Source organism: Nannospalax galili, unplaced genomic scaffold (genome assembly GCF_000622305.1).
Source record: "Nannospalax galili isolate Female #2095 unplaced genomic scaffold, S.galili_v1.0 scaffold1046, whole genome shotgun sequence".
Classification (NCBI taxonomy): domain Eukaryota; kingdom Metazoa; phylum Chordata; class Mammalia; order Rodentia; family Spalacidae; genus Nannospalax; species Nannospalax galili.
Genome location: NW_008354526.1, coordinates 736774 through 749787, shown reverse-complemented (window position 1 = coordinate 749787; position 13014 = coordinate 736774). Strand labels below are relative to the sequence as shown.

Sequence of the window (13014 nt, the reverse complement as noted above, 5' to 3'; positions counted from 1 at the left end):
CACCCATATACCTTCCTCAGGATGTGAGGTCCACTGGCCACTTGAACCACATGGGAAGCGTACGAGGGACGGTGAAAGCCAGGGTGTCCACGAGTCAGTGACGGAGGAATAGTGCCCCCCGGGGAGACTGGATCACAGGATTTAGTGTTACAGCTCAAGACAAGTGACTCAGCTCAGATCTCAGTGATTCAGCTCCAGCTCCAGCTCCAACTTTATTGGGGTAAAACTAGGACTATTGATAGTGTAGAGACAGCAGAAGAAGTCTTAGCTGATAGGTACTTTTAGGATGCCTCATTTACATAGGGCGGTGGGCTTCTATCAGGCTATCAGACAACACCTGATTAAAAACCTGGTAGCTCCTGTGCCGGAGGGCATGTATTTGTGGAGCACTTTAAAAGAAGAGTCAGGGAGGATGCCAGGAAGGCACTCTGCTATGAAAAGGAATCTGCAGCACATGGTTTCCGAGCTCGTGAGCTATCCGGAAGTGAAGAGACTTCTACTTTGCATAACAGAGGACCCCAACAGAGCCAGAGAGAGAAGCTGTGACAAGGTTTCTAGGGAGTGCTCAAGACAGTTGGTGTTGGCAAAAGGGTAACCTGGATAGGTATTTCACTGACGAGTTCTTTTGTTTAAGGCAGTCAAGACAGCAAGGGAGTATCCAAGAGCCACTAATTAGGGAGTCAGTTTCTCCCATCCTGCCAGTTCTTTGCTTATTTGTAGGAAAACGAACATCAGAAGGAGCGCTTCCAAGAAGAACTCAAGGAACTTAGTATGAATATTCACAGTGATTCCTAACAGATTTTAAGAGTGCTCAACACCTTCCCAGTGCCCCAGAGATAGATGGGTCCCCTCTTCTGTCTCATTTCTACTCTGTCTCCTCCCCTTCACAGCTCACTTTCCTGTAAGGTGGAGGCTCATTTTTCCATGTCCATTATTGTTGACTGGGAACAGAAACTCATCTCTACCATCTCTCCAAAGCCATCCTGGCAAAAGTTGCTACCACCTGCCAACTGTAAAACCAACTTGCTTCTTTATTCTTGAGCCCGTTTCCTGTACTCAGTAAGAAGGCCACTCTGTCTTTTCTTGGAATGTTTTTCCATCACTGACATGCCTGTTCTCTTGGATTCCTACCTGTCTCTGTTCTTTGTGGTCCTTGCTATAGGCTCATCCTATTAACTCAAAAATCTTAAGAGGGCCTCTCTTGACCTAGTACACGTCTCACTTCCCAGATTCCCTTCTGAGGAATGCTAATGACTTCTGGGCAGTCATATTAATAGCCGGGGCCACAGGCTCCAGCACCCTCCTTCTATGCCTCTTACTACCCATGAATCTGTACTGCAGAGTCTGAAAGCAGTCAGAAACCCAGAAAATAAAAGACTGGGCCTGGGGATGTAGCCCAATGATAGCTCACTTGATGCTCTGACTCTGAGTCCTAGTATCACAACAAAACAACAACAACAAAATCAAGGGGACTACCCTGCCTTTCCCACTCCTGCTTCCCTAAGCTAACTACTGCAGTACATTTCACAACTGAAGACATGGCTATTTATCCAATAATCCATGCCATAATTGCAGATGTCAATTTTTTGAAGGTCTGAGCAGGTTTATAGAGATACAGGGTTGTTCTTATAATAATTATTGTTACAGTCAAAATTTTCAGTCTACCCCCTGGCTTGTACTGTACACCAAGTCACAGTCTTAGATTAAATGGATACAGACAAGTATTGGGGTTCCCCATGGCTATTAGAAGATGTCTGGTTTGGGTGAGCTTGGTCTGAATCCTGATCAGCTTATTTCTTATCTATAGGTATGTGATATGACCCCCCTCTCGTCCTTCTGAAAAACTGTAAATCAGGGTATGGGAGTCTGGGAAAGAAAAACTACTTCTATTTATAGTAAAACAATCTTCTTTTGAGACAGATCTAAGAAAAATTGCTTTAAGTTCCTGGGCTGTGCTTACTTAACCTATGATGTTAAATCTCTTTTTCTGACTTAGGGTCACTCTTCCTACATTATCTGTATAGCCTTTTATGTACCTAAACCCACTAAAGTAATCTTCAAAGCTCAGCCAAACCCCTACTTTAATTATTACAAAGACTAACTTAGAAAAAACAAATATATGTCTAGTCAAGATTTATCCAAAAATGTTGAGTTTTTGTTCAAGCTTTACCTACATGTTACACAGTAATTAAATATTCCAGACTGCTGTGACTGACCTTCTTGAATGTTTAATAACCACACCTAAAGGTCCACACTAATCTGATCAAAAGGACAATTTTTGTTCCTTGCCCTCCAAGGTCAGCTAAGTCCCAGGGGACTATGGGGCAAGAGATGTCAAATTTTAATTCACCATCTCCCTTCATTCCACATCCTGTATCACCAAGTTCTTTTGATTTTTGTCTTCTAAATAACTCTCCAGTTGACTCGTTTCTTTTACAAGTTCTCATGATGGTCTCAGATGACATTCAGATACGAAACTGTAAGAAGATTCTTTCTATACACAACATCGTACACCTCTCTTAACTTTCTAGCATCTAGGGAAACAAGACTCTGGGAGAACTTTAAAGTCTAGATCCGATGTGAATGTTTTTACACCAGCTCTGCTCTGTCAATACATGATTCCTCTGGGAAAGGTGTCTGATTGCAATGGTCAATAAACCTAATTTTTATACTCAAGAGAAACTCTTAAGCAATTAGAAGGCACTGATAAAATTCAGTGACTTAGAAAAAAATCTCTCCTCACTCTTTAGCTTAGGCTGGCCAGGAAAACTCATCACGTAGCCTGGGCTGCCATCAAACTTGACCATCCTACTACTCAGACTTTTAAGTGTTGACGTTATGGTGGGCCAAGCATGACTACCTCAAGCATACATTCTTAATTATTAAATAAATTACTAAGATGGGATAGACAGGTTGTTACTGGACAGTGGCCTTATAGCCACAGAATCTAAATCTAATACATATCTGTGATAAAGAAATGGAAACATCCCATAAAAGTTACCTTTCAACCTTATTTCCCAGTGTTTCAGAGCTGGTAGCCTATCCAATTACATAACAAAACTAAATGAGGTTAGTATTTAAAGAAACAACAAATTAGTGTTATTGTAATAGTATGGCTAGAAAATCCGTAAGAGTAAGAATTGAATATTAAAAATAGTAAAACAAAATTCAGGAAAATAGAAGAAAAAAATATAAAAATTTTTCTCTTACACAAATAATAATGAGTTGCAGCAATGGCCAGGCCTGGTAGCACATGCCTTTACTCCCAGTACTTGGGAGGCAGAGGCAGGGGATCTCTGTGAGATCAAGTACAGCCTGATCTACATAGTGACTTCCAGTCCAGCTAAGGCCAAAGGGAGACCCTGTCTAATAAAATGAGTTATAGCAATAATAAATTGTAATAAATAAAATGTATCATTCAGTACCTAATAAAACTACATTCAAATACCATTTAAACCACATTTATTAGAATAAAGAATAATATAAAAATGACAGAATTGCCTTGGCTAGGAAGACTTGATATTGCAAAGAAACAAATTCTCCATAAATTAATCAATATATAATTTTTAAACTTGAGAAAATGATACAAATACTCAACTGAAAAATAAATTCATTTAGTTCACACAAGAAAAATTCTGACATGAGACAGACTAGCTAGTTCCTCCAGATATCGAAAAGGATATGCTTCGATATAGTGGCCTTGGCAATGAGTTTTGGGGCTATCATCTCATATCACAAGAGCAAAAATACATAGGAATAGGACTACATCACACAAGAGAGCTTCTGTGGGACTAGGGGATGTCTCATTGGTAAAGTGCTTGCTGCATAAGCCTGAAGACCTGACTTTGTTTTTCAGCACCCACCTAAAGAGCTGAGTGTGGTGTGTATATTTATTCTACTGCTAGAGCGGCAAAAGCAGGATCACTGGGACTCACTGGCCAGCCAGTCTAACCTGACCTGGGCAAGCCCCAGGCCTCAGTGAGAGACCCTCAACTCACAAAGTAAGGTGGACAGTTCTCAAGAAACAGGAGGTTGACCTCTGGCCTCTACACACAGCTCAATCATACACACATACAGCTTCTGTGCAATCAAAGAACAATGAAATGGCAGGCTATGGATCCAGAAAATAAATCTTCAAGAGATATATCTAATAAGGGGTGAGTGTTCAAAATAAAGATAAAGAGATAAAGAAGATAAAGAACTCCTGCAACTCAATAGTAGAAAAACAAATAGCTTGACAAAAAAATGGTCAAAACACTACAAAAGACATTTCTCTAGAGATGGCAAATTATCTATAGGTATATGACAATGTGCTCAACATCTTTAATCATGAGGGAAATGGAAATCAAAACCACCGTGAAATACCGCCTTACATTTATGAAGGTAGCTACTAGGAAAAAAGACAAGAGATAACAAATGTTGGCAAGAGTGTGGGGAAAAAATTCTTTCTTTCTTTCTTTTTTGATCTTTTTGAGACAGGGTCTCCCTGTGGCCCCAGCTGTCCTGAAACTCACTATGTAGACCAGGCTGGCCTTGAACTCACAAAGATCCACTTGCCTCTGCCTCCCAAGTGCTGGGACTACAGGCGTGCACCACCACACCTAGATCCAGAGGTTTCTTAAGAAGTGAAAAAAAGAACAACTGAGCTAGGTGTGGTGATGCACACCTATTATCCCAGAATTTGGAAGGTGGAGGCAGGAGGATCAGGAATTCAAAGTCATCCTCAGCTATATAGCAAGTTTGAGGTCAGCCTGGATAACATGCAACCCTGTGTCCCACACACTCCACAGAGCCCCCTAAGCTCACTTTCATTCAGAGGCCGCATCATAGGAGCTTCTCCGCTAAAAAGATGCTGCTGACCACTTCCAGGGCATGTTTGTTTTATGTCTGTCATTGATTTAGGAACTCACAAAGAAGCCTAATTTACTCCTGATTTCCAAATGAAAAATCAAACATCTATTAGTGGAACTTTGTATTTCTTCATTCCACCACCTGATGAAACATTACATAGAGGCAATTTTCATTTGAGCTGCCCCTTCCCATTGGATCCACAGCCCCGATCCCCCTTATTGAAGTCTTTAATTCACTTAGTGGCACTCTCATCTTTCCGGCCACCCACACCAATGTTACAGGATACAGGCTTGACTGTGCTCCTACTGAAGTCACCATCGTCACCTAGTCACAACTTATGTTTTAACTTCTAATCATCTCTGAAATTTGTGCCCTCCATTCCACACTTTTATCCCCGTATTAGACTCTGGGCATCTTTTGCCTAAATACTACAAGACTTGAGCTGATCTCCTGGCCTCAGTCTTTCCTCTCTCAAGTCATATTTCTCCATAGATCTGCCAATCACCTATATCATCCTCAACTTACTGTTGCATTTGCAATAAACTCCAGGTTCTTCAGCATAGCACACAAAATCCCTTCAGGTCTGATTCCTGAGAACCTTTCCAGCTTATTTTCTGTCACTCTCACTTAAATAACTGTTCTAACCAATTTTTACATAGTTTGTAATTGGTGATTCAGCATCCAATCGATCACAAGACCAAAAGAATGGCTAAATTTGTGTTTATTTCACCACTAGAGAAATCTGCTCTTTGAGGGTGTGTCTAAATCACATCGTGGACCTTCCAAACACAAACTTTTGGTTCATTTCCTGCCCAATCAAAAATATTTCCACCTAGTCATTCACTGCTGCCTAATGGTGAAGGGAGAGTCCCAGTTCTTCTCTTCCTGGTGCCTCTATGTGTTGAGATTTTGTGTGAACCTGCGCCATCGTAATAAACTTGTCTTTCAATGACATTGACTTCTAAAGTCATCATTCAATCATATCACACACATGCTTTAACACAATGACACTCAGTGACAGAGACTGCAGGGCCCTCTAAGCCCACTTCTGACTAGCAGAGGTATTTTAATTGGATCACAAATGTTGAATGTTTTCAATTACCTGTTGAAATTTTAAAGTGGAAAATTTCTCATTAAAAAACAACAACCTGCTTTTATAACCTCTTGAGAAACTAGAAGAACTGGTCCACCTCAGGCCTCAAATGCCTACCTAGTTAAGCAGGGCCTGTCTCCTTGAGGCTGCATTTTCGACAGCCCCCAGACTTTCCTGGTATCCCCTGGTGGCTTAGCTGAATGCAGCTATTTGAGTTTGCCTTGCTGGCTGTACAATGCATGACACTGAATTACCGAGTTTCATTGGTTTGTATTGGCGCGTCTTTAGCTTGCATTCACAGGCTTCTGTTCGGTGCATCCTTTTCTCTTTAGCCGCCAGAGTAGGGCAACCCATCCTTCAGAATTCGGTTCCAGTCTCTAGGAGCTTTTCTCTGAGCTCATAAAGGACTCTGCCACCTTTGTGAATTCCATCGTACCGTGAATCCTTCTGTCACATCTCCTGCAACATTATATTCAGCGTAAATGTCTCACAAGTTCTAAATCACGTAGAGACAGACTAGAATTCTCAGCAGAAAATTTGAAAAGCTATTGATTTTGCTCATTTCATTTTTCTTTCAAAACCCCAAAAGATAGGGGAGTGAGAATGGATTTGAACAAAATACATTACATGTATGAAATACTCGAACAATAAAAAAGTTGGAGGAAAAAAACACACAAAGCAGGCAGCGACAAATGTGTATACATCTTAAAAATGGTGTCGAAGCCAGAGAACTACAACTCCCATCAGGCACTTGGCAGCTTAACCCCTACCATTCCCCGTGATGCTCCGCGCACCGCCGCCGCGCTGAGCCCTGGGCCACGTCGCTTTGGCGGCCGGAATACCACGCGCCACCTCCATGGCCTCGGTGGACACCTGGCGTTTGGGGGACGGCGGCGGGGGCGCCTTCCAGCCCTACCTGGACTCTTTGCGGCAGGAGCTGCAGCAGAGGGACCCGGCGCTGCTGTCTGTGGCGGTGGCGCTGCTCGCGGTGCTGCTGACACTGGGTAAAGGGGCGCGGGGCGGTCGCGGCGGCCCCGGGCCCGGCTCGGCGTCTGCAGGCCCAGGCGGCGGGCGGCGAGGGCACCTGGGGGGCTCTGGGTGGTGAGACTCGCGGCTCCACTCACCCTCCAGACCTCAGCAGCGTGGAAGGGGGACCCGGAAGTGACGGTTCTTGGGACATGGGTTACCTGCCCCGCTCCCTTGTGCGCTTGTCCACCTCCATCACCCGTAGGCCGGGACTCCCATGGTCTTCACACCAACTTTGAGCTTCCTGTGCTTGCTCGCTGGGTTGGGGATTACAGAGGCATTAAGTAACCCTGGAGGTGTCCTCAGCTCGGATAAGGGGCATAGACGTGGACAAGCTAACAGTGGCTGGCTTTCGGTGCGTTCCTCTTGTAACAGTACCGATTATAATAGTAAACAGTGAACAGTATAGTATAACAGTAAAGTCAAGTAAATGCGGTGTTTTGTCGTAGATGCCTGTCTGTTAATACTTTGGAAAATGAAGATGGAAGTTAGTTGTTTTTCTCTTATTTGCAGTGTTCTGGAAGTTTGTCTGGAGCAGAAAGAGTAGCCAGAGAGCTGTTCTCCTTGCTGGCCTTTGTGACTCCGGGAAAACTTTGCTGTTTGTCAGGGTAATGATTTGATTTCCAACTCTGTTAAACTTCATAGGAAACCTTATGGTATCCCAGTATTCCAGTGATCTCATGGTTTAGTTGATAAAAGAAATTTGGTCAGCAAGTTTGAGAATTCTTGGTTTGCTTAGAACAAAAGGACTCTCAAGAAGCCTATAAACAGCTTTTCTCTTTCCCTTCTTTTTTTTCTTTCTGACATTTAGCTCTTATCAGGTTTAAAGGCTCCATGTAAATGTTCTGTGGCAAAGGAACCAAAGAATTAAAGGTCCAGTAACATCCATAATTTGTTGAGTAATAAAACCTTCTGAGAGCGTCTCAAAGACCTTTTTTTGTAGTACCAGTTTTTGGATATTTTGAATTTTGGGATTTTTGCATAAATTTTTATCAGTTTAGCATCCCTAATCTGAAATCTGAAATGCTCCAAAATTAAAAACTTGTTAAACAATGTTTTACTCATTATAAAATGTGTTGTAAATTTTGTATAGTCCTTTGATTCTTACAGGACATTTTGTGTGTGTGTGTGTGTGTGTGTGTGTGTGTGTACATAGGTTCTCAGTTTGTAGCTCCAGCTGGCCTGGAACTATGTAGACCAAGCTGGCCTTGAACTCAGAGAGATCCTTCCACCTCTGTTTTGAGTTTACAAGATGAAAGTGGAACATGAAGATGCTCATCAAACTATACTTATTCATGAGTGATATCAGCAACTTTTTTGCTGAGTCAGATAATACTGTTAGAATACATTCTCTAGGGCTGAGGAGATGACTCAGTCCATGAAGTGCTTCCCGGGGAAGAATGAGGATCTGAGTTCAGATCCCCAGAACCCTTGTAAAAGACAGGCCCAGCAGTGCTTATCTGTCATCCAAGTACTGAGAAGGCGGAGATAACTTGGATCTCCAGAACTCATTGGCTAGCCAGCCTCACCAGTTGGTTAGCTCTAGGTTCAGTGAAAGACCCAGTCTCAAGAAATAAGATGCAGAGCAACTGAGGGGCCTGACATTGACCTCTGGGTCCTATACACACACACACTCAAATGTGCACACACCCAATGCATGCCTGCAATACATAAATAAACATACAGTCTCAGTTTCTTGTGCTAACAACAATTATAATGGCTATAGAGATAAAACACTTATAAGTTTAGCCAGCTTTATTAACCTTTTTCATCACTTTCTTTTTTGCTTTTTGTTTTTGTTTTTGTGTTTTTTTTTTGACAGGGTTTCCCTAGTCTCATTTCCCTGGAACTCATGATGTAGACCAGGCTGACCTTGATCTGACAGAGCTCTGCCTGCCTCTGCCTCCCAAGGGCTGGAATTGTGTTGTGTGTGTGTTTTAGATGGGGTTTCCCTGTTATCCCAGCTGGGCTAGAACTCACTGTGTAGACCAGACTGGCTGTGATCTCACAGAAACCCTATTGCCTCTGCCTTTCTAGTGCTGGGACTAAAGGCATGTACACCACACACAGCTCTTTTATTTATTTATTTATTTATTTATTTATTTATTTGTCTTTTTGAGACAGGGTCTCCCTGTAGCCCCAGCTGTCCTGGAACTCACTATGTAGACCAGGCTGGCCTTGAACTCACAGAGATCCGCCTGCCTCTGCCTCCCAAGTGCTGGGATTAAAGGCATACGCCACCACACCCGGCCCCAGCTCTTTTTATTTTTATGTGTATGAGTGTACTGCCTGCATGTAAGTGCACCTGTGTTGTGCAGTGCCTTCAGAGGTCAGAAGAGGGCATTTGATTCCCTGGAACTGGAGTTAGAGATGATTGTAAGCCGCCATGGTGGATGCTGGGAACTGAACCCAGGTCCTCTGCAAGAGCAACCAGTGCTCTTAACCACTGAGCCATCTCTCCAACCCTTTCATCACTTAAGTCTAAATAATCAATAAAGGAATAAAGGAAGCCTAATAACTTTTGTTGATTCCTGTGGTATAAAATAGTCCCAGCATGGCCAGTTCCAAGTTAGCAGTCCAGCATTGTCAAAGATCTATTTTTAGCAGATGATCTTCCTTTGCTAATTGAAGCTAGTGAGGCTCCTCTTCACTTATATTTAGTCTTATGTTTCCAGTATTTTTTTACTGAGTATGTTTTACTGTGGAGAATAATGTAAGGTTTTGGCCCCCTCCCCTTCCTATGGAGAGAAAAAAAATGTCTTCTTTCCACTAAAGAAATAACCAAAAAAGGAGGGTATATGTCTGATTGTGTGTGTGTGTGCATGTTTGTCACTGTGGGTGCTTATATGCCCTGGCACATGTGAAGGTCAGAGGACAGCCACAGGTGTCAGTCCTCACCACCTCCCTTGTTTGAGACAGGGTCTCTTGTCATTTATTGCTGCTTACTCCAGGCTAGCTGGTCTGTGAACCTCCAGAGAGTCTCCTATGTCTGCCTCCCATTTTCCCCCATACTAGGATTACAGATGCGTGCAGTACAGCATCAGGCTTTTACATGGTTTCTGGGGATCTGAACTCAGGTCTTCATGCTTGCATAGCAAGCACTTCACACACTGAGCGCCTCCTTAGCCTTTAATTGATGGCAAAAATGTTTATGTCAGTCAGTGTGGCCCCTTACCATTGTTTGAAAATCATGTTGAACTGAGGGTGCCAGTCTTGAAGCAAGTCTGGGCTCTGGGCTGGATCTGCAGCACTGCAAAAAGAGAAACAAAGCTTGTAATTACGTTTTTCTACAGGTTACGAAGAAATCAGCATCATCTTTTTTTGCTATTGCAAATAGCATTCATTCATTTGACCATCTACCTGGGAGAGTTCAAATGTAATTCTTCAAATACGTTTGCTATTACTGTAATGTGCTTACCTTGATCACTCCCATCTTGTTTTTTACAGCTGTTAACAGGCCATTACAGAGACACTCAGACTTCCATTACAGATAGCTCTGCTGTGTACAAAGTCAACAATAACAGGGTAAGGTATCTGTGCAGTATTCTGGAATCTGACACTTTTTGCTGTGTGTTTTAGTTAGTTTTTCTGTTGTTGAGGCCAGAGGCAATTTGGAAAGGAAAAGTTTCATTTGGCTTAAACTTCCAGGTCCCAATCCATCATTAAGAGAGGTCAGGGCAGGAACTCAAGTCGGGAGCCATGGAGGGAGGCTGCTTGTTGACTCACCCTCTGGCTTAATAAGCTAACTTTCTTAAATAGCCCTCTACCACCTGCCTAGGGATGGTGCCACCCACAGTGGACTGGACCCTTCTGCATCAGTTAATAAACCAGTCCCCCACGTGTTCCCCACAGACATGCCCACAAACTAACCTGATGAAGACAGTTCCTTCATTGAGGCCTCTCAGATCAGTGTAGCCTGTGTCAAATTGGTAAAGTTAACTAGGACACTGGTGGTATAAAGGAAGAACCTTTTTGGAATGGAATAGTCTGAGCATGTAGGTATCATTTATAACTTATGAAGAACATGCCCTGTGTAACAGATTCTGCCCTTGGCAATCCAGGCAGCAGATTGAATGTGCTCACCTCCCTGTGGCTGTAACTTGTGTGCAGTAACGTTACAGTTTATGCTTTTTTCTGTCTTTCTAGCATTACTATGACTTTTGAGTAGGTATTGCATCTTCTTCTGTTATGTTTTAAGTAGCTAGTATATCAAGAGACAAAAGTTTGGTGAAAAGTAGTTTTTTTCTTTTCCTGTCTCCACTACCCAGCTTTTTCCTTAGAAGCATTAACTGTGCCTTTTTGTATTTGTACTTTCCAGTGTTCAGTGTATATACAAATGTGTGGGTGTTGGGACTAGAACCCGGGTCCTGTATAAGAACAGCCATTGCTCTTAACTGCTGAGCCATCTTTCCAGCTTCCCAAGCACCTCCTTTTTATTATTTATTTATTTATTTTTATTTTATGTGTATGAGTGTATTGCCTGCATGTATGTGAGTGCACCCATGTTAGGCAATGCTGAGGAGGTCAGAAGAGGGCTTCCGATTCCCCTGGAACTGGAGTTAAGGACGGTTAGTAGCCGCCATGTGGGTGCTGGGAATTGAACCCGGGTCCTCTGCAAGAGCAGTCAGTGCTCTGAACCGCTGAGCCATCTCTCCAGCCCCAGCACCTCCTTTTTTAAAATTTATTTTTTCTGTGCCTCATGTGTGCTAGGCAAGCACTGAACCACTGAGCTACACCAGTGTTTATTATTAGAAAATGCTCCACAAACATTTGTGAGACTTATTAACTTCAGTAAACATTTGTTTGATTCATTGATTCAGCACCAGCATTGGGACCCATAATCTGATAGTAAAGATTTATTTTGTGAACCTGGAACTGGACTGAAATGTTAATTTAATACTGTTTCATCTTCAGGGCAATAGCCTGACTTTGATTGACCTCCCTGGGCACGAGAGCTTAAGGCTTCAGTTCTTGGATCGCTTTAAGTCTTCAGCCAGGTAAGTAGGAAGTGACATGAGTCTTTTGAAGTCTGTACAGTGTGTGGTGTCCACTCACGCTGTTTGCTCTAATGGGACTGGCATCATGGTGTCTTGGATGGAAAGAATATGGACCAGCCATTTCTGGTTGCAAGCCCAGCTTTGCTAGGATTGTGAGGCCTTTATGCTTCAGAAGAGTTTCTCAGATTGTCAGGAAGTATTACTTCCATTAGCATTATTATTAAATTTGACATTAACTCTGAAGATAAATTTAATGACGTTAGGACTATTAAAATCTGGAAAAGGAATTTTATGGCTAGGGTAGATCCTAGAAGATATTGGGAATATCTGAAATAATTACTCATAAGTCTATTCTTTTTTATTTTGAGACAGGGTCTCTCTATAGCCCCAGCTGGTCTGGAACTCACTATGTAGACCAGGCTGACCTGGAACTCACAGAGATCCATGTGCCTCTGCCTCTCAAGTGCTGGGTTTAAAGGTATACGGCTCCATCTCTGGCCTGAACTTAAAAATTACTGATCCCCCTCCTAAATGTTGGGATTATAAGTGTGTGCTACCACACCTAGCAAGTGTTTTTTTCTTTTTCTTTCTTTTTTTCTGTCAATAAGAAATTTACTTTTTAGAAAAAAATCCAAATGCTGGCATTGTTCACAAAAGGGTTTATTTCTAATTGTTATAAAGTTGAACTGCTTGCTGTGCCTGAACTTAAAAATTACTGATCCCCCTCCTAAATGTTGGGATTATAAGTGTGTGCTACCACACCTAGCAAGTGTTTTTTTCTTTTTCTTTCTTTTTTTCTGTCAATAAGAAATTTACTTTTTAGAAAAAAATCCAAATGCTGGCATTGTTCACAAAAGGGTTTATTTCTAATTGTTATAAAGTTGAACTGCTTGCTGTGGCTGGAGAGATAGCTCAGCAGTTAAGATCACTGGTTGTTCTTGTAGAAGACCCGGATTTGGTTCCCAGCACACACTTGGTATCTAACAATTGTCTGTCACTCTAGTTCCAGGAGATCCAATGCCCTCTTCTGGTCTCCAGGGGCTTTCT

The 13014-nt window shown here is 42.4% G+C and overlaps 1 protein-coding gene across 1 annotated transcript in view; it reads left to right on the top strand.

Annotated features, from left to right (window-relative positions):
* The window catches only part of LOC103748952 (serotransferrin), a 58394-nt gene that overhangs the window by 36103 nt on the left and 9277 nt on the right, over nt 1-13014 (top strand). The window contains exons 18-21 of the mRNA XM_029555302.1: nt 6753-6948; nt 7484-7578; nt 10418-10495; nt 11885-11967. Coding sequence (XP_029411162.1) covers nt 6753-6948; nt 7484-7578; nt 10418-10495; nt 11885-11967 — 452 coding nt within the window. The remainder of the gene's footprint in view (nt 1-6752; nt 6949-7483; nt 7579-10417; nt 10496-11884; nt 11968-13014) is intronic.